This window comes from Aphis gossypii, chromosome 1 (assembly GCF_020184175.1).
Source record: "Aphis gossypii isolate Hap1 chromosome 1, ASM2018417v2, whole genome shotgun sequence".
In the NCBI taxonomy this organism is placed as follows: Eukaryota; Metazoa; Arthropoda; class Insecta; order Hemiptera; family Aphididae; genus Aphis; species Aphis gossypii.
This window is the reverse complement of record NC_065530.1, coordinates 79,157,069-79,178,036: the sequence shown is the minus strand read 5'-3', so window position 1 is coordinate 79,178,036 and position 20,968 is coordinate 79,157,069. Positions and strand designations below refer to the sequence as shown.

Below are 20,968 nucleotides of genomic sequence, written 5' to 3'. Positions count from 1 at the left end.
AACAAAAATGTAATGGTTTATTGTCAAAATCGGTTTACTAATTTTAAGTGAAAATCAAAACTAATAAAACTAATAACAATACAATTATTATTTATTCGACAACATAATATTTTTAGAATAATTACATATAGACGACCATGAGATGTTAAGTTTAAAAAATACATATATTATGAAACTTTTTTATAGATATTTTTGACTTAATATTCAAAAAACTATTATGATTATTGATAATATGATATTATAGGTCTTCAATTATAATTGTATCAAAATATTGTTGAATTACAATAAATGAAATAAAATATCTTGTTATTACTAATAGCAGTAACATGTAGGGTACCTATAGTAAATAAATGGTACTTTCAATCTAAAATTATTTTAAGAAATAATTTATATTATTTAATTAAAAACTATATAAATAGTTTATTTATTTAAAATATATTTCCATTAAATTACTTATTATAAAATTATAATAAGTAACAATAAATTAATTGTAAAATATACGTTGTGCATATTTCAAATCTTTTTAGTTTATTTAAGAAATTATAAGAATTTGTTGTACAGAAATCTACAATTTCACTTTTTTTTTTTTAATTGAAAACACCTTAAAACTAAAATTATGTACAATATTGGCATAATACATAACATTTATTCTACTGTTTCAATAATTTGGTAGATATATTATCCAATATCCACACAAAAACTGCAATGAATCATATTAATGTTTTATTATTATTTTCAATTTTTTTTAAAAATATATATATTTTATGTACCTAATATACAAACTTTATTATTTGTATTAAACTTATTATTTATATTTTTGGAAAATGTATTTTTAAATTATATAAAATCATAGCTATGAAAAAATTCATAGGTACGTGAGTTGATATGAACATTTATACGTGGAACTTATCAAAAAACCAATAAAACATTTAACACGCACGATATCTAGCAGTTTAACACAATAACATACATGTATATAATATATATGTGTATAATTTATATAGTATGCTTAGACCATTGAGTCTTCTGACTTTTGTTACGTTCCCTCAATATACTTTCTCCTTTATAACAGTCAACGTGTTTGCATTGGCTTTAGTTTGATTTGTTTCTACCATAGTCCTGTACATTAGTTTCTCATTTCATCCTTATCCAAGACATACTGCCGAAAATCCCAACTGCGATGTCTCTTATTTATCACTGCTACGACTTGCAAGGTATATAATAATATATACGTCTCGTGGGGAAAGTAAAAGTAAATAAAACCTATCTCTGTGCCCGAATATTATCTTATTATTATTATTACCTAAAGGAAAAAAATCAATTTAATTCCCTTCATTAACGATCCTAGCTATCTGTTCAATCGTTTATCGATTATTTTCATCACACAATTCCTAGCGGTCCTCCAATAGCTGAAAACCACCGTTATTTCGTATGCGACCGCTGATAATCGTTTCAATCATATACTCGTAAACTTTATTATAAACATATCTCTGTGAAATTAGAATTTTAAAATTAACATTATTTATATTAATTTTGGTTAAATATATTATATAAAAATATTTGAATAGAGAGGAAAATATTTTCAATCGTTTATAATTTATATAATATTTTTTTAACAAATTTTTGTGGGTATCAAAAATAAAATCGTCTGGTTACACGTATTTCTTACTACTACTTACTACTAATATTATATCTGTATTCACTTTCGTTTCCCCAATTTACAATACGTGTAACTATTATAATAACTATTTTAGTTAATTTAGTGTACCTAATTGTAACTTATACCTATATGTTATAACAAGCAGAACTTTGTTTACCTGCGCGTAAAGTAACCTTCATTCTTACATTATATTAATAATATTTCAAGATTTTTAATATTATGGATTATTTTAAAATTATGCATAAACATTAGATATATTAATCTGGATTTAATTTTATCTAAAATAATCTAAAATATCATTAAGTGCATGGTTACCTCTAAAAAAATAATCTCGTTAAACAATATTGATGAAAGTATCTATGCGCAATCTTTGTTCAACGACGCAATATAATATATATTATATTAATATATAGGTAAATAAAATTATAAAAAAAAAAAAAAAAAACGATAGATGCATTTATATTGTTTGTAAATCTTATCTTTATATAAATACATTGTGTATATATATATATATATATATATATATATATATAATCAAATAAACTCACTACAATATAAACACATTTTTTAATACTCGTTTAAGTATTTGATTAAAATGTATTTATTTTAATTTTTCGATAAAAGTATTTATGTGTGATCCATAAAGGGAAAACATCGATAAAATACTCGTTTGAAAATATACTAAAAGACATTTATTTGGATACTAAAATAATAATCTATATAATATTCTCACCTTGAGTTAGAACTATTTAATACGTATACTTATTACTTATCAGAGCACCTCATTGGTACCTCTGAATCATGCTTATAATATACATTATATTAAATTACAAAATATTTGATATTGAAATTTTCCCACTATTGAAAATTATAATAATTATATAGGTTTATTTATTTTTTTTTTTATCAGAAAAAAAAAATCAGGATTTAACTGTCAATAACGAAGATATGTGTTATAATTTATAACTAGAACTTAAGTAACATTAAATTAAAAATGTTGATGATTAACCTAATTAAGTATAATATACTTTAAATCCTTCACTTCACCATTCACCATAATAGATCTATTTTAGTTGTCCTCAGTTTTAAATTAACAAAGTTTTAAACTAACCTATGTCTACTGTCTATATAATATAATCATTATAGTTTTTATTTTTGTAACTCTACACTAAAACAAGCTATGTTCTAAATTATTTGCTTTAACGAGTATATTACGTGCCAAAGTCAAGCAATCTATTATTTTATTTTTATTTAAAATCTAATCTGATATACAGTATTTATAAATGAAAACTTTTATGTTATTTTTTTTTTATTCTTTAATTTATGGTTTAAAAAAATAATTTTAACGTATTTAGGTATTGTATAATTATAATCTCAAATAGCTTAAATTATTCAGTCATACAAGTGAAAATGATTATTACTACGAGTCAATCGTTTAAGATTATTAATAACAAAAATAAAAGATTATACACCTTTCATTTATATTTTCCAATGCAAGCACATTTGCTTCAAAGGTGTCCCCAATAACAAATAGCTTTTCAGTTATGCCTGGTTTATAATTAAACTTATAATTACTTATGACACCCATGCCTGTAAACTCTAAATCAAATTGCAAAATCAATTTCATAAACTGATTACCAGTTAGTACGTGGCCAATCAACGGGTTCGATGATTAACATGGTAGTGGCCGTATGTCCAGTTTATACTCGCGCAGTTAACGTTCTATAAAATAATAATAATATGCCTAATGATCTGAAATGAACACTCTACTCGCTTAGCTCACCTCAACTTTGGATAGTTACGTGTTAAGATAATACATTTGAAATTAATTCATCGTACCCGATTACCTTACCATAATATTTTATTATTTGTTCTTTCCTATAATATTATGTATAATATTGTTTAAAATACAAGATAGACCGTCCTTGTAATTTAGTAAAAAAAATATAACTTTTTTATTTTAGGTACTTAAGATTTTTTAGATTCATTATATTTTCTTAACTAAGGATAAAAATAATTTTATATTCACGATTATCATAATTTTACTTAACATTTTACTTACATAGTTTTACTTAATTACCTGTTTAATGTGTACAGTTGTTATGTGTTTTGTTATTCGTTAATAAATAATATAGAATACTCATATACATAATATCTATTTAATAATTCAAGTATATACCAAATATCATTAATCATCGTTTACGTTTAGCCACTATAGTCTAATTATATATGAACTTAGAAAACCTGGTGATAATATAATATTATTACTTATATTTAACAAACAATTTCATCCACAATTATTAAGTTTATGTGACTTTAAAATAATTACTTATAATTAATAAAGTATAATGTATTTTCATAAAAAAAACTTTGTTTAAAATTTAAATAGCTTAGATAAAGTATGTGTAATAAAAATAAAATTATATCAATATCATATAAGCATAATATTAAATAGTAGATAAATTAAAAATAAAGTCATTATAGAATCATATGTAAGTCCATGATATCAGACTAAATCAGTATTCTATTTTAGGAGTTGAAAATTCTAAAAATTCTATAAAAGTAATTTATGACCAGCATGATTTTATATCCTCGCACAACTTTACAACCTTTTTCAACGCAAAGTGCCATAATATGTAAAACTGACCGTGGCTAATGAGAGTTTTCATTTTTTCTCAACAGTAACGCTATCAGGTAGAACATCTTGAAAAAAAAAATCGTTGAACCGTTGTGTTTACTTTTCCGTATTATTTTAAAGTGTGCAGTGTTGTTGTTTTGAGTCGTGAGATACATTTTAAGGATCTTTAATTATTTAATATCGCTTAAACTCCTATGATAATTATATAACAATATTATGTCCTATTGTGAATAATATAAATTTTTTGTTGTTTAACGTGTTATACCAATATACCAAAATAACATTTTGATAATCCCATGAGTAATATTCTAAACATTATAATCCTGACTTATTCAAGTGTTTCATCATATCCTTAAAAAACACACCCTCATTTTGTTGGTCGTACAAAATTACTCTCAAAATACTCTGTACGAACCCCTCTTATACGATGACATTAGCTTTCAAATGACCCTCACTTGCGACTGTATTTACAATAGCGACCACAAGTTCGAAATGCCACAGGATATCAACATCACGAAGTGTTAGGTTAAAAGTCAACTCAAAGACCGTTATACCCCTTCCCACCGTTCTTAATAAAGACTTGTATTCTCTGATAGGATAATTTATCCTTGTTCATTAGGTAGCTTTATTAGGCTTCCGAAATAATATGACCTTATAGCTTTAACTTTGATGGTATTTTTCGTATTTTAAAAGAACAATTTTAAATTGTTATTCCCTACGATAAAATGTTAACGATAAAATATTTTATAGACAAAAAAAACGCTAAATGTGTCAATTAAAGCAAGTCGTATATGGAATAACCTTACTATTTATTTATTTTTTTAATATTGAATTATAAGATATTTTTAAGTATAGTGTTTTATTGCATATGTTAGCACATATTATGTTAACATTAAACCTTCAAACATTTTAGATTAGTTTAATCATTTTATACGTAACTGCGTAATGTTTGAATAAATTGTAATATTTTTTATACCATATACACATTAGTTTAAAATGTCTATACAATTTTGTTTTATTAAGACCACTCATGCGTAACATTTAAATAAGAATTAACATGCTATTTCTTAAATACTTTACCCGTGAAAAGTTCATGAAACATTTTGTGTACCTACTCTTAGGAAACCATTTAACAGAAATGTTGGTCGTAAATTCTATATCAAAATATTATTACTTTTCAAAACTATCGGTGGTAAGACCAGCACAAATGTAATAAACTGTTCACTAAATATTTATCAATAAAATAATCGATGTACTTTTTGGCAAAGTTAAATGGATAATTTTACTTTAGTCTTCTCGAATCAATCATTATTGATCACAAACACAATAATTAATATTACTATTGTTATTAAATAATATTTTAATGATCAAAATACTGTAAGACTACTGTACAATCAATAATTATAAATTTATTCCCCATAATTTATTATAATATTTAGTGCATTTCTAAAAGTCTTATAGTTTTTTTTTTTTTGCTTTTAAGCATTCGTTACATTTAAATTAATATTTGACTTAGTAGTATTAACCAGTCATCAAATTATTACGCTTATCATAAATCATAATATATCATGTAACTGTAATTTGTAGTTGAAATACTATGAATCAATACATTTTAGGTTATCGCTATTAGTTGGAATAAACGTGATATATTGTTGAAAACAATACAGTTTGCCAATAACGTTTTATTTATTTTCTCAGCGATTATTCAGTTTTTTTTGTTTCGTATGTCTAAACTTGTATGTTATATAAATGTGATACGACAAAAATAAATTATTTATTTAATATTAGATTCAAATTTACATATTTTAAATGTTTGAATTTTATATTTCAGAACCTCGTACTGACATTATTGGAGGACCGGAAATATTCATTGATCGAGGAAGTACCATTAACCTGACATGTGTCGTACTACATAGCCCAGAACCACCATCTTACATATTTTGGAATCATAATAATGCTGTAAGTAAAAACTTTATTAAATGTATCGTAAATTAATTATATAGTTTGAAAACATTTTATCAAAATGCATTAAAATATTATTTATTTCGCAGTATATGTATTTTACTGATTCATAATATTTTCATCATAAATTCATGACAATTTGTCAAACAAAAATATTCTTCGTGAGCACCTATTTTTGTTTAACTTGAAATATTTGCTATTACATAATACCGTTTTTATAAACTGCCATTGCCCATTCATATTCCAAGAAAATAACTGATCGTAAATCAGATTACATCACTAATATTCTCGTGTTTGGATCAATCGAATGATTTCAAATTTAATGTTCCCTTCTATATTAAAAATATAATAACTAACAATAATTTGCCCGTATATACTTTGTTCCAATCAGTCAATGTCAGAGTGTTAAAAAGTATTGTAATAGACATTTTGAAAAGTTTTTTTTTTTTTTTTTTAAGTTAAAATTATTTATTTTTATGAAATTTCGAATTAAAGTTAAATCGAGTAAATTTAATTTTAATAACACATTTAATTAGCGATAGTATCTGTTTAGAAATATAGATTTTTTCATTATTTTATTATCTTATAAGTTATTATCAATGTGGATCAAGTTTCCATTAGTTATTTACATATAGAGTACTCTAAAATATAATATTTTAAAAAATAAATAAATATTATTAGGTAACTGTTAATTTTTTATATGAAAACATTTTTTTTATATATACTTATCTCTGTGACGTATGGTAAACATTTATGAAGTCGATTCCACACAAAAGTTAAATTACTTTTGTTTTACTGAATACTATTTACACATTGTGCACGATAATAATAAATACAAAATACTAGATTCAAAATTTAAAATAAAATATGACACGAAAACAATAATAGTGTACGTCCCGACTATAATAAGACGTTAAGTATGACACTAAGTCTGAAGATTTTCTAATGTTAAAACGTGTTTATTTGTTTCACTTTGACAACATAGTAGTTATCACGGATTATTTGAAATTTTACTCATAATCTGTGTTGTGACAGTCTTCGACTTATGCCTAAGTGCACACTGGTAATATTATTATTGTTCGTACGCAGGCAATAAAGATAGACGGAGACCAGACTTCATGAATCCATTATAAGTCAGGGCTGTACAATAATAACTTAAACATTATCTATACTAGATAACAGATAATTTATTGAAATCTAGATAAAGATTTTAACTACATTAAAAACAGATACCTTTTAAATAATTTAAGACTTGCACTAATAAAATAGCATTTTTTCTAAAAATACAACGATATGATATTAAATATTTTATGTTTGATTTTGTACATTCGTAAATACAGAGTATACTACAATAACTTATACTTTTATAATACCAACAAAATAACAACAGTAAAATACACATTACAAATGTATACATAAAAGAACTTTAATATAAAATTAAATAAATAAGCTGTAAGCCTATATAGCAATACCTTAAAAAAAACTAATATTACCACTAAAAATACTTCTCTTTCGTTCGACACAATTTTTACTCTCGTTCTGTGTATGTCGGTCGGTCGGACTCAGAAAATACAGTCGTCGGCAGCAGTCATAGCACTGACAGTATTGCGAACTTCAGCCCAGTGCCGCATGGCCATTACCGCAGCCTCTATCGTAGCCGAAGTAAAACATTTTTTCGTAAAATCATTATTATCCTCGGCTAATGGTCGTAACTTTACACGGGCAAGGTATATGTTATAAACTGTGCCGCTATATACTCTGGGAAATTACTTTTATTCTTCTTTTTCTTCTTAATTTTTTTTCTCTCACATCCGTGTGTTTCGTGTGCATGTAGATACATACATACGACAGTATTCTGTGAAGAAAAAATTATGTGGATATGATGCGAAGACTTCGCCGTCAGCTGACTGCGGCTGAGTGCACGGCGTTATTACTGTTTTTTTTTTTTGCGTCGAACAAGATTACGATTTCTCGAAGTTTTGATGGTAATATTTTTCACCGTATTTCGCGTATAACGGATACAAATCGTTTTACGGGTATTATAATATCATACATCATGCATACCGCTGAAATACGGGTTATCTATATCCTCCACCGGTGGCTATATAGGTATATCTACTTTAAATTTCGAATATAAATCTTGGCGCGAACAGCCATAAATCGTATTTTAATATGGACACAGGTACTTTTCGTGACATTTTTTTTATTATTATTATCCACTGACTTCTAATAAAGTTGTAACTGAAATTTGTCACTATATTTTTTTTCAATATTTATAAAAACATCCATAAATTTAATACGTTACCGATGCAAGTATAATAATAAGCACACAATATATTTCCGCTATATTCAATATTATCGACTAAAGTTCAGTGCCAAAATATAGAGTAAGTTTCACCATTTTGTGAAACATAGTATTTGAACGATATCGTACTACAACAATATTTATTGATGGGTTTTCGGGTCGGGGACAAGTTGGGAAACATTGTTAAGACTCTCTGTATGGCTTTATCCCCACTTCCAACATCTTAAACTAATAACAGGGTGTATCTGTACACGCACATATATATTAACACATTAGACACTGTATAAACAATAAATTTTCAGTCAACACGTGTGATCAACTTAGCCATAGACGCGGAAAGGAAAAGGGATCTCTTTAAGAAGTTTGGAGAAAATCATTACTATAATTTTACTTATCGACCGGTGGTTTTGCTTTTCACCCACATTTTTTTTATCATGTCTAACTATAATGTTAAGCACATAAGGTGGGCAAGCAATTACCGCTTACTGTACAGTAAATGTGGAGTTGGATGTATACAATTTGAGTTCAATTATGATATCATTATAATAATCGTATACGAAAAACAGTTCTGTCCTAGATTTTTATAATTTTCACCATATTATGTTTTTATTTTTAACTTTTGAGTCAATATCAGTCTTTACCGTAAAAATGAGTGAATAGGTTTGTTGTATAATATCAATAAACTAATCTATTTATTTTAAAAATATTATCGAGTAAAGTAAAATAATAAAATGCACACTATACATAAAAATTTTTAATCCCCACAAATAATATTTTTTAATTATTCATAAAATATTTAACATCTGTATGCATCGATTTAATATAATATAATATTATTCAAATTTTAATTTCAGATGTATATAAAAAATAAATTGAGCTTAATAGGTAAATTAATAATAATAACAAAAGTACCTACTTGTTTTTTTTTTTTTTAAATATTTTTGTATACAGGTTTAAGAACAACTTATACGAGCCTTATATCTTGTGCCATGTATAGAAAATTATATTTTAAAATATAGGTAAAAAATATAGGCATGTATAATTATTTATTTTTAATTGCAATAAAATAAAAATTTAATTTCGTCAAAAACTGGTTTAACGTAAAAATTGCCAGTTTTTCTTAATTTTTTATTTGGTTTTTTGAATAAAAAAAAATTACTGGAAATTTTTTATTTTTATTTTACCCCTCCCTCAATGTTCAACTAAATCAAATTTACTACCAAAAACCCTAAAGTTAATAATTAAATTATTCTTCTAAAGGTTATGACAGTTAAAAACAAAACAAAAAAAAAAATATATTGTAAAATCTATGTAAAAGTATACATTATACATTTATACATATTTACAAATGAAACGCTTATAGCGTATTATTATGCTATTTATTTAAGTAACAATTAATACCTATTTGATAATAATAATTATAACTATGATTTTATATTTATTCCAAATCAATTTAAACACATAATAAAACAAGTTATATTTTATGTTTTTACATATTTTAAATTTATTATTATACATTCAATAAATATACTTAGGCTGTTGTATATATTTACAAAATATCTGTTCTCAAACTCAGCATAAAAATGTGTACTAACCAAGTTTTCAAATCTTTAGAGAATATTACAAAAGTTTTGATGGTTTGCTGTACGGTTAGTGCTTACAAACTTTCTCAACCACAAGCTATGAATTGCACAACCATCAAGTTCATAAGCTTAGTATTAGCTATTTGTCAAATTGTTTTTCTTGATAGTTCGGAGTCAACGAAATAAAACAAATAACTGATTAACTATGTTGAATGAAAACAAAAAGTTTAAAGCCACTGTGAGTAGAGATACATTAAATACTATACTCATTGAAAATTAAATGAACTATCTCTCAAAATGTATAGATAAAAAGGTACCTACATCATTAAGTTAAAAACTATTTTGAAGTATTTAAGAGTAATTATTGAAAAATAAAATTATCAATATAATATTTTGTGTATTATACTAGTCATATAATGTACTTTAATGACTTTTTTTCGTAATTTAAATGTCCAAAGTTCCAATTATATAAACCGTGAATCTCTATACGGCGAAAAGATATCTAATTTTGTTAGAATATAAAAGTTTTTTTTTTATATTCTACTATCATAATTGAATAGGTAGGTTAGGTAAGTTTATAGTCAAGTTATATTATGTTGATTATATTTATGTATGATAATGATAATTAGCATTTATACAACAGGTACATTTTAGTGATTTAATCTAAGTCAGCACAAAAGTAAGGGTACAATAGTCATAAGTCATGTGTTACTATATATTATGGTTATTTTTTATAATATATTATTATTTAAATATATTGACGTACTGTAAGAAATTTACAAAAACTTGACATTGTTTTTGTGAATAATTCGCACACCTCGTATTCCCTCTAAAAATAAAAAATAAGTGTATGGAGAAAACATTCAACAAGTCTTACCAGAACCCTCGATAGTAAAAATAAACATTTTCGAAATTTAACGCAACGAAACGAACGCTATGATGAGTGACCATTAAACATTAAACGGCTTTACTTTGGCCTTAAATCACGTGGAAACACCTCTTAAATGAACGATGTAATATCGGTACTCATGGATAATAAGATGTCTGATGATGATAAATGATAACATTAAAACATTCACACCCGATGCCGTATCTGAGACCTAACCTTAGGTTACCTAACCTAAACTGCCCCCCCCCCCAAAAAAAAAAAAATGTCTTAAATAGTTTATATATGTTTAAAATAAGTAATAACTGTTTATTTATAAAACCAACATAATTATTTTCAGTCATTAATAGATAAAACTCAAATTTATTAAATTTACTTTTGATCACAAACATATTATATTTATCTATGCTATTGACTGTTTTTTTTATTGTCATATCATTTGCAAATAGTATTATAATTTATAGCGTTTAATAATAGATTTTTACGGATCGAAAACAAACGCTATCAACCTCGGTAATCCTCGACAATTAACAACTTCAATATTATAATTGTTTAAATTAAAAATATTATTATAAAAATATACCGTCGTCCACCAGACTGTAACAAACACGTTTAAAAGATTAAATTTTTTTTTTTTGTATTATTTTTGATCAAATGTCGAAAACTTAAGTCAATAAATATTCAAATATACATTATTCAGGTTTTGGTCCTTTCCCCCCTTAAAAAATTTTTTGGATACGGCCTTGAGCACACCCACGAAACAATACGCAACGGATGAAACTAATGAAGTACACCTGGAATAACGTGGCAGAATACATTTCCGTGCTATCCATATCGAGTTGATGACAAGGTTGTACACAACTTCTTATAAATAAACATGTTCTATAATATGTCTATGCATTTTTTTAAAATACTTATATTATTATGAATTTTAATATTTTTGCTTAACATTCAAAAAATATAAATAAAATTATATAAAATTTATTTTCAAACATTTTGGCTCTTGACGTTATTGCATTTTTGTCCACGAGGCTCGCAAACACGTTCGTGTGATGCCATCTTTGCCATACAATAGTATCATATTAATATGTGCCACACGCGTTATGCGACGACTTAGTTGTAGACAATTATTGTCGTGTTTTTTTTTTTTTTACATATATATATATAGTTACGACAGTTTTATTTCATTTCATTTTTGTTCGTGGGAATTCTAATTTTTTTGTTCGAGTATGATATAATACATTTGACGAGCGTTCGCTATGATTATTTCGTAATTGATTCTCGTAAATTTTATTCTCAAAAAAACGGTATAAAATATTATGTACACTCTCGTGCGAGCGTAAAGACATTTCAACATCATCAGCTACTGCGACGACGACGGTACGTCACACCGTATTACCCACATAAATACATATATATCGCGTATAATTATATGCATTTAATAGTATATTATACTATTACCATACGTTTACCGAATCTGCTCGGTATTATGCGATGTCGCGTGACAGACTAAACGGAGCGCGTCCCCGTACATACAATACGGAGCGGCAGTGCGGCACGACTGCGCCCGTGTCGTCGTCCGCTAACTCGTCGGCAAGCACCGGCGGGACGACGGGCACACGCCACAAATAATTCGCGAAACGGCGACGGACTACGGTACGGGTGACCTAAACGAGAGCCGCAGTGTCGACGAACGACGATGGTTAAACCGCAAAATTGATTACACCGGAACGGAAACTCTGGCTCGCCCCTGAATTTTGGTTCTTCGTATCGATAGACAGCGCTCGTCATTGAATATATTATATTCGGCCGCGATATAACAATAATACGTTTTGTCTATTGTAGACGAATATTAAAACAGCAATTAACCTTAGTGTCAGCATCAGCCCCCTATATCGAACTAACCGTCATCCCTGTGAAACGTAGTCTGGCGGTTGGCATCGTTCGACGACAGATTACGGCGTACTTCGTTAAGTTTTGGTTTTAAGATTACATCGAATTTTTGAAATCGATAAGCCTTTTCGACGTGGCCAATCGTGGTTTTGAACGGCCTTAAGTGCCCGGGTATTCCTGTGCCAGTGTGCTCTCTACTGCAGACGGCGACGCCGCAGACGGTCTGTATGATCTGTGCAGGGTCGCTGTGATATTATTTGAGTCCGTTTTTAATTTTTCGTGTATATCGCTCCCGGGTATGTTTTCTGAGTGTGTGTGTGTGTGTGTGTAAATTGTAGCCGCTCAAATATTTTTTATTCATACGTAAATCACGTCGAGGGACGTATTTTTGCAAAATAAATATTTAACTTCCCATTTTTTTTTCAGATTTAGGACTGGCAATAATATATAGTATTGTATTGTATTGTTGTGGTTAAAAATATATTTTGTTTTGCTCTTTACGTTGCAGTCATGATGAAAAAATGCATTATTAAAAACTGTGAATTAAGTAACCGGTAAAAATGTGCGTGAATGCACGATAATTCCTATATAACATCTAAACAAATATATTTATTTTTATGTTTTTACAATTCTTTTATTTTTATTTCTTGTATAGTCGTATAATTTATGTAATATCTTTTTTTTCACTGACAAACTTATATATAATTTATGGTTTTGTATGTTCTTTTTAAAATGCCCCGTTGCTCGATTTATGTACTTTAAAAAAATGCCCGGAGTCCGGACCGTAATTTACGCAATGTATGACTGAGGTCTTGAATCTGAAACATATATACCTAATCCGAGATTACCACCGTGTTCTTCTCAACGATCTTCAGTAACGATATACATAATTAAATAATGTGAATGGACGATTTTGAATTCGACCAAATAAAAAAAAATATTGATATGTAAAATTTAATAAAAAAAAAATATGGCCCTGATTTTCTCACATCTTATTAGGTAACACCTTAACAATATTTGATAAATAATTTGTCTATTTAGCATTTTCCAGAGCGAAGAGGACATCACTAGAAAACTATTCTCATAATTCTCTAAGAAATTAAGTTCACGATAATTTTTGAAAAATTTTACAATATGTAAAAAATGGTAAAACATTATTTTAAGATTTCAATGCACCATTGAATTGATTTGCCTCAATGTTCAACTATATTTTACAACAAAATGTCATGATAAGATATGTACGTACGATAATATTTTTTATTTTAAAATAAAAATCGTGTTGAGCTTATTATATTTTATCAGTAAGCTTTATCAGATCATGTTTACATGTTCACTAATCTTTACAACTATAATAAGAGACAATATATTTGACTAATAAAAAGTTTTCATTCAAGTAGCCAAATAAAGTCGTCGTTGTTAAATCATATTTATTTAAAAACCCTCCCTCGATTAATTCGCAGCTACGCCACTCGAATTATACTTATAGTTATGTTATAAAATAATTACCATATATGAATAATAAATAAGTAAATTCTCTGATTGATACCTACTGGCAGTTTCTAGAATTGTACCCAACAAAATATTATAATAATGCTTAAATTAATTAATTTTCTTAAAGTATCCATAATATTGTACAAACACAGCCGTTTCTAGGCCATATTATCTTAGTCGCTGATTAATAAAATATTGATCTGTGGTTAGGAATGTTAAAAGACTGATTAAAATTACAAATTAATACCTAATTAAAGTAAGAAGAATTATTTATATTAAGAAATGACAGAAAACGTCTCTGGCCGTGCGCACTCACGCGGACTGGTTCATTTGAAAGCATAAGTAAATGACAGCAGTTTGGACACCATTGGTAGAAGTTAGGTTATACTACCAAACTATACACCTTATAATTTATCACTTTATTTACTCGGGTGTGATATCGAGCTACGGATTATTTAATGTCGAACCACAAAATGGATTAGTGCGATGAATATGTTATATTTACGCATGCAAACAATGTAATTATCTCGTATATATGCTATATAGTTCGGATGAGGGGTAATCAAGGCTAATTCGCAAACGTCTCAGTGAATATTAGTTATTCATAAACTATAATATACAACCCAACATCTCAAGTGTGTTTAAATAATAAACAATGTATATGTATAAGACCATATTATTTTTGAGGAGTTAACTATACATGGCTCAAATTATAGACATTTGGAAAACTCAAATGTTCAAAAATCGATTTATAATACGATAATCCGAAATCGTCAACATCTGTTAAATAAATATTGCAAGGTTTTGAAATAATATTATACGTTTTTGTTTCCATAAAACAATGGCAAACAATGGCTTGTGGTTTATTTTTTATTTTATATTTATAAAGTACGTGTATGGTGAAAATGTTTTTAAAAAAATGGGAAATACAAAAATTATTTGGAAAAAATATCTTATTATCATTTTTTGTTTACTTTTGCAGTTAAAAATGAAAGATTTAATTATAACGACGACAGTATAAATAAATAATTGAGATTTATAACTTTCGTATGATAATCAAAATGATCGTTAGTGTAAGCGTGTATAAAACTAAGTGTATCTATATTAACTTAAAAAAATTAAGAAACTAGATTAAGTTTAATAGATATTCTTCCAATATAATAATATGAGAGAAAAAAACTACAAATTTTTGTTATACCTAATGTTTTTAAATAGAGTACAGTTTGTTATTATATTATGTATTTTTTTTACTAAAGTAGATATGAAACTGCTTATAACTTAAATTTATTCCTTGTAAACAATTTTGGCTACATTCCCAAAAACTTTCAGTTTAAATACAAACAAAATATAAGGAAAACCTTGACGAACTTGAACATTTTTATAGTGCAAAGCAATTTTATATTTACTTAATATTTAATAAAGTAAATTTAATATCATAACTTCCTATTATACAAATTGAAGGAAATAATTATGTATTCATGAAACCTCCAAGTCAAATATTTTTAAGTTTATTTGTGATTTTATTAAATATTTAAGACCTGTATGTTACATGGAAAACTATATAAAGCTCATCGGGTATACTAAAAGGATTCAACATAAAAGGTCAAAAGGTCTCTCGATGCAGTTTTTCAAATTTTTAGGAAAATTTAATCCTGTTAAGTATTTCAAGTACCTAGGTATGAAATAAATAAGAATTATGAAAATCAATATTCGCAGCTGTGATACACTTAGTGCATCATATTTTATATAATTTAATTTCTAAAAAAAATATTGCACTTTGCTTTCAACAATTCATTTAAAAATTTAAAATACAACTCATGATAATCGTAAGTTTACGCGAAACCGCTGTACATTTCAAAAAGTATTATAAATGTAAGAATTTTAGAAATGTTAAAAAACAAAAGTTTTATGGTGTAATACAGGGTAAAACTTATAGAACATCGTGTTAAAAGTTTTAAAACGTGAAATCGAATAACTTGGATCAAAAAATAAAATCTATTCTTATAAAATTCTTCAAGTAGTCTACGATTTATAGAAAAACTTTTGCATAAGAAACTTTGAGGCTGAAGGTACGTTTTCAAAGTAGCGTCCAGACACAGCACTAGTCCAGACTGGTAGTGCGTCAGGACACATTGTTATATTTACCAACGTGCTGCGTTAAACACAAATAGAAAAACGATCACTTATAAAATGCATGTTATTAGTAACAATGCGTCTAATGCTGCGAGGAAGACATATATCATAACACTACGTGTGAAGTGCATTTTCTGTTTTTTGATTGATACATGAAAATACAATTGTTTTTACATTATTGTGTTCTGATTGTTTAGTTAAGTATTATTGTTTTAACATACAACTAAATTAAAATATTTTTCTCAAGAGAATAAATTGTACCTTCTTACTGTCTATCAACTATCTAACTGAATATATTACTAGAACTTCATTTCCACATGTTCAAAGGATAAACTGAGTTATTGCTTTTCAAAGAACTCTAAGCACAGGGTTTTGATGCATTATAATATTTTTAATAATAATTTAAGAAATATACAATATACATTCTTAGAAAAACTTGGTATAATGAAAAACAAAAATAAAATACTTGAACGTAATACCTATAAGTTACAAATTCGAGTGAAGCGTTTACAATTCTATAAAACAAAAAAAAAGAATTCACATAATTTAAATTGAATTTATCACTTTAGAATATTAAAAATATTCACATTTTGTATCTTGTCATCCGGTACTGAATACTTAATAGCGCGTATCTCTAGTAATATCTGCCTACCAAATTAAAATGACGTTTGATTATAAAAGTATATTGCTTGTTTGTCCTCAGATAATCAGTTACGATTCACCCAGAGGAGGCGTGAATGTTGTCACTGAAAAAGGAACAGTCACTACAAGTCATCTACTTATACAAGAAGCTCGTGTCGAGGACAATGGACGTTATCAGTGCAACCCATCCAACTCGCAAGCTAAATCCATCAACGTACACGTGTTGAACGGTGAGCGATTGGGTTTTTAATTTTTGAGACAACAAACGTCGTTTTTGAAATGTTGTTTTTTGTGTCAAATCTGATTGTGGTTGTCTTACTGATTAATGCATTTAAACGTATATAATTTATTATTTCAAAAACGTTTTGAAAATATTTTTTTACTGTTTTTATCATTTGAAGTTCGGTTAGTTTTCAATAAAGTAAAACATTTTAAATGATTATTAAATATATATTTTTTTTTTTAAAAAAAAAAACAAAAATTTCTAAAAACTTAAAATGCTGTACCTACAATAAATATTTTTTAAAAATTGATTATTTAAAACAATAAGTATCTAACGTTGAATGGAACACTCCATACACAGCTTTATATCCCTAACTCATGAACGCTACATAATAATATTACATTCTGGTAATATAAACCGGTTTTCACCACGGCACAAATTTTCGGATTCCATACTAAAAAAATTTAAAATAATATAAAAAAATTAAAAAGACATTTCAATACTTGTGATAGGTACGAATATTATATTAATCTTTCGGTGGCATTAAATGAAGTTGGGAATTAGAATTTTATATTTACAATCTACTGAACAGAATTGGTGTCCGTTACGCCACAGTTTATGGGGTTGGAATTAATAACGAAAACTGTAAAGTAGATAATAACCACGAATAATATTATCTCACAAAAGCTGCAGGGTGGATAAAAAAAAAAGAAAATGAAATGAGAAAAAGGATCGACTGAGATAGTGTTTACGACTTACGGTATAATTGCATTTATGGTTGACAGCTACGGGGTTAGCGCAATAACAGAAAAAAATTTAAAATATTGGACATTAGACCCGCCGTAGGTCCAATATGTGGCCTACCGAATCCTGATGATATTAACAAATAGGCGTAATTAAAAACTAAATAAATGTGTAATACGAAAGTATTATTCGATAACGATTTATAATTTTACAATAATATTATGGTAGAAACTACAATGTAAATGTTTTGCCAGATCGTAGCAATAATAAGTGTATAACATAACATAATTATTAATATTATGAGTAAAATATATTGTTGGTCACTTGTCAGCCCTTTAAAATATTATTGTTATTTTATTTCGCAGGAGAGTACCCGGCGGCGATGCAACACGGTGGCCAAGCGCATCAGAGGACCACGCACATGTATTGTTTGATATTTTTCGCGTGCATGCTGTTGCACGTGTAAACGAGTGACGTCGAAGGACCGCATACGTCAAACGATGTGATCGTTGCCGAAAGTTCCGAGTGTCGTCTTCAACTCCATTTCGGTCCTGATCTATTTTTGTTAATATTATGTTTTTGTATAAATCAGTTGTGCACACACACGCGGGCTCGCGGACGCGTACCACCCTCCGGCGTCGATCCTGTACCCACCATATCCGTGTGGGTCGCGACCGATGAAAACAAATGCCGGCAAACGCGTTTCGAGCGTGAGCGTACTCGTATGTGGGGAGTGTGTGTGTGTGTATTTTTTTGTACGTTATCGATAAGATGTGGACAAAAAAATAACCCCCCTACCCACGGGTGGTAGCAATTTAAAAAATAATAATAATAAATATAATTTACTGCGTTTGACGACGACCTACCGGCCCACAGAGTGAGATAGAGAACGAAAAAAAAATAACTAAAAGATTATTATTTTAACGACGGCTTCCGCCGCATTGCGTCAAAAGCGCTCGCTATTATGTATAAAATATTGTGTGTGTGTGTGTGTGTGTGTGTGTATTACGACGACGACGACGAGTGACATGGGCGAACTCTGTTCACCTTGTCGTGGCGGGCGAACGCCGTCAAACGTGGAAATTCAACGGTTCGATGATTATGGAAACTCCTTCTTTTCCCCTACCGGTTCGATAGGAATAAATATAAAATAATCCGTAGCACACACAACCCTCCCCTCATCGCCGCGTTCTCGTCGGGTGAAACGTACATTTAACTTTTGTTCCACGCTGCTGTTGTCGTTCGAATTTCTGCGTAAAATACCTAACACACATAATCGACCGAAATTATAAAAATATTATTTTTTCTGCTCTTCTGCATAATACGCTCACGACAATGCGACGTCCGTACTCCGCGACAAGTCAATGGTTTAACTCCAAAACACTCGACGTAAGCCTTCAAAGACGGGGGAAGGGGTGACTTTTCCAGAAATTTCTTTCACGCCGTTTCAATTTTGCCAGACGTCCGTTGTCCGTATAATGTTAGGCCACGCGAACTCCCCCTCCTCGATCGTTGGTCTCCTCCGTCGCGTGTTAAAAACAATGTAATTTTTGTAAAATATTATATTATTATCTATTGTAATTATAGAACAACGTACTATGTGCATTAGCGTTACGTATTAACTATGAGTCGTTATAGTTTGTTGTGAATAATAATTGTCAACAATGATTTTTTTTTCTTTCTTTAGAATAATTAAAAATCAATCGATTTGTCCATCAGAGTTATACATAGTATTATATTAATGTATTATACATTTACATCCCATTCGATAGGCTCGCACACTATCCTTATAGACGACTTCAATATAGGTACTGACCGATATAATCATTAACCTGTTTGCTGGTTTATTTAATTAATACCATTTTTGGTATGTATATGACGCGAACTCGTGTGATTATCCATGTGTAGAATTAAATTTATTATAATATAATAATACATATATGTAAAATTTAAAAACTATCCAATTAGCCATTAGAAAAATGTGCTTCTTTTTTTTTAATATTACAATGTAACATATAATTATATATATATATTAATATATATAATTTTAATACTAAATATATTATACAATATTCAATAACTGTAAGTATATATTATATATAAAAAAATGATAATTTCTTCTTTGTTTTTTTTTTCTATAAATTGTAAAATTACTCTATTAAAACAATAAGCCTCTGTATGAGAATCGACATCTATGCAGGTACTTTATTATTATTATTATTAATAGCTGCAGTTGTCTGTTACCGTCATCGCGTCGGTAGAATCATTTTATAATTAACATTGTGTACTCTGGGCTTGTTGTTAAATATTAACGATATAATTATTATAATATTATTTTAATTGATATATTATTATTATAAAGTTTAAATTATTCGTTGTCCACATTAATTTTGTATCCTTATGTGTTTATATTATTGTAAGTGTACATAATGTTTATTATGCCAATAAGATTGTCTAACCAAAAGATAGTTAAGTTATATTATTTTATATTAAAAAAAAAAAAGTATTAATAATAATAATACCATTATTTCAAAAAATTGTTACCTACCTAAGATAAGTTAGTAAAACAAAAAAAAAAAATAACGGTTTTTTTTTTTTAACTGTTTTCTGTTTTAATAATGTTGTAAAAATCGTTATACAAAAATATTATGTATTATATATTACTATATAATATAATGTTATATTATATTATTATTATATTATGTATTTATATTATATTATGTGATCACGCGTATTATATTATAATATAATATTATAAAGAAATGGAAATGATATTGTATTATTTATTTTCTATGGTCACCACCTTAT

General features: G+C 27.5%; 1 protein-coding gene across 2 annotated transcripts in view; it reads left to right on the top strand.

The window, feature by feature from the left end:
- The window catches only part of LOC114125365 (zwei Ig domain protein zig-8-like), a 345,563-nt gene extending 324,826 nt beyond the window's left edge, over positions 1 to 20,737 (top strand). For both annotated transcript variants that reach the window (XM_050198278.1, XM_050198279.1), the window contains exons 5-7: positions 6,130 to 6,257; positions 17,255 to 17,423; positions 18,526 to 20,737. In XM_050198278.1, the coding sequence (XP_050054235.1) occupies positions 6,130 to 6,257; positions 17,255 to 17,423; positions 18,526 to 18,626 (398 nt within the window). In that variant the 3' untranslated portion in view covers positions 18,627 to 20,737. The remainder of the gene's footprint in view (positions 1 to 6,129; positions 6,258 to 17,254; positions 17,424 to 18,525) is intronic.
- Positions 20,738 to 20,968: the final 231 nt, after the last annotated feature.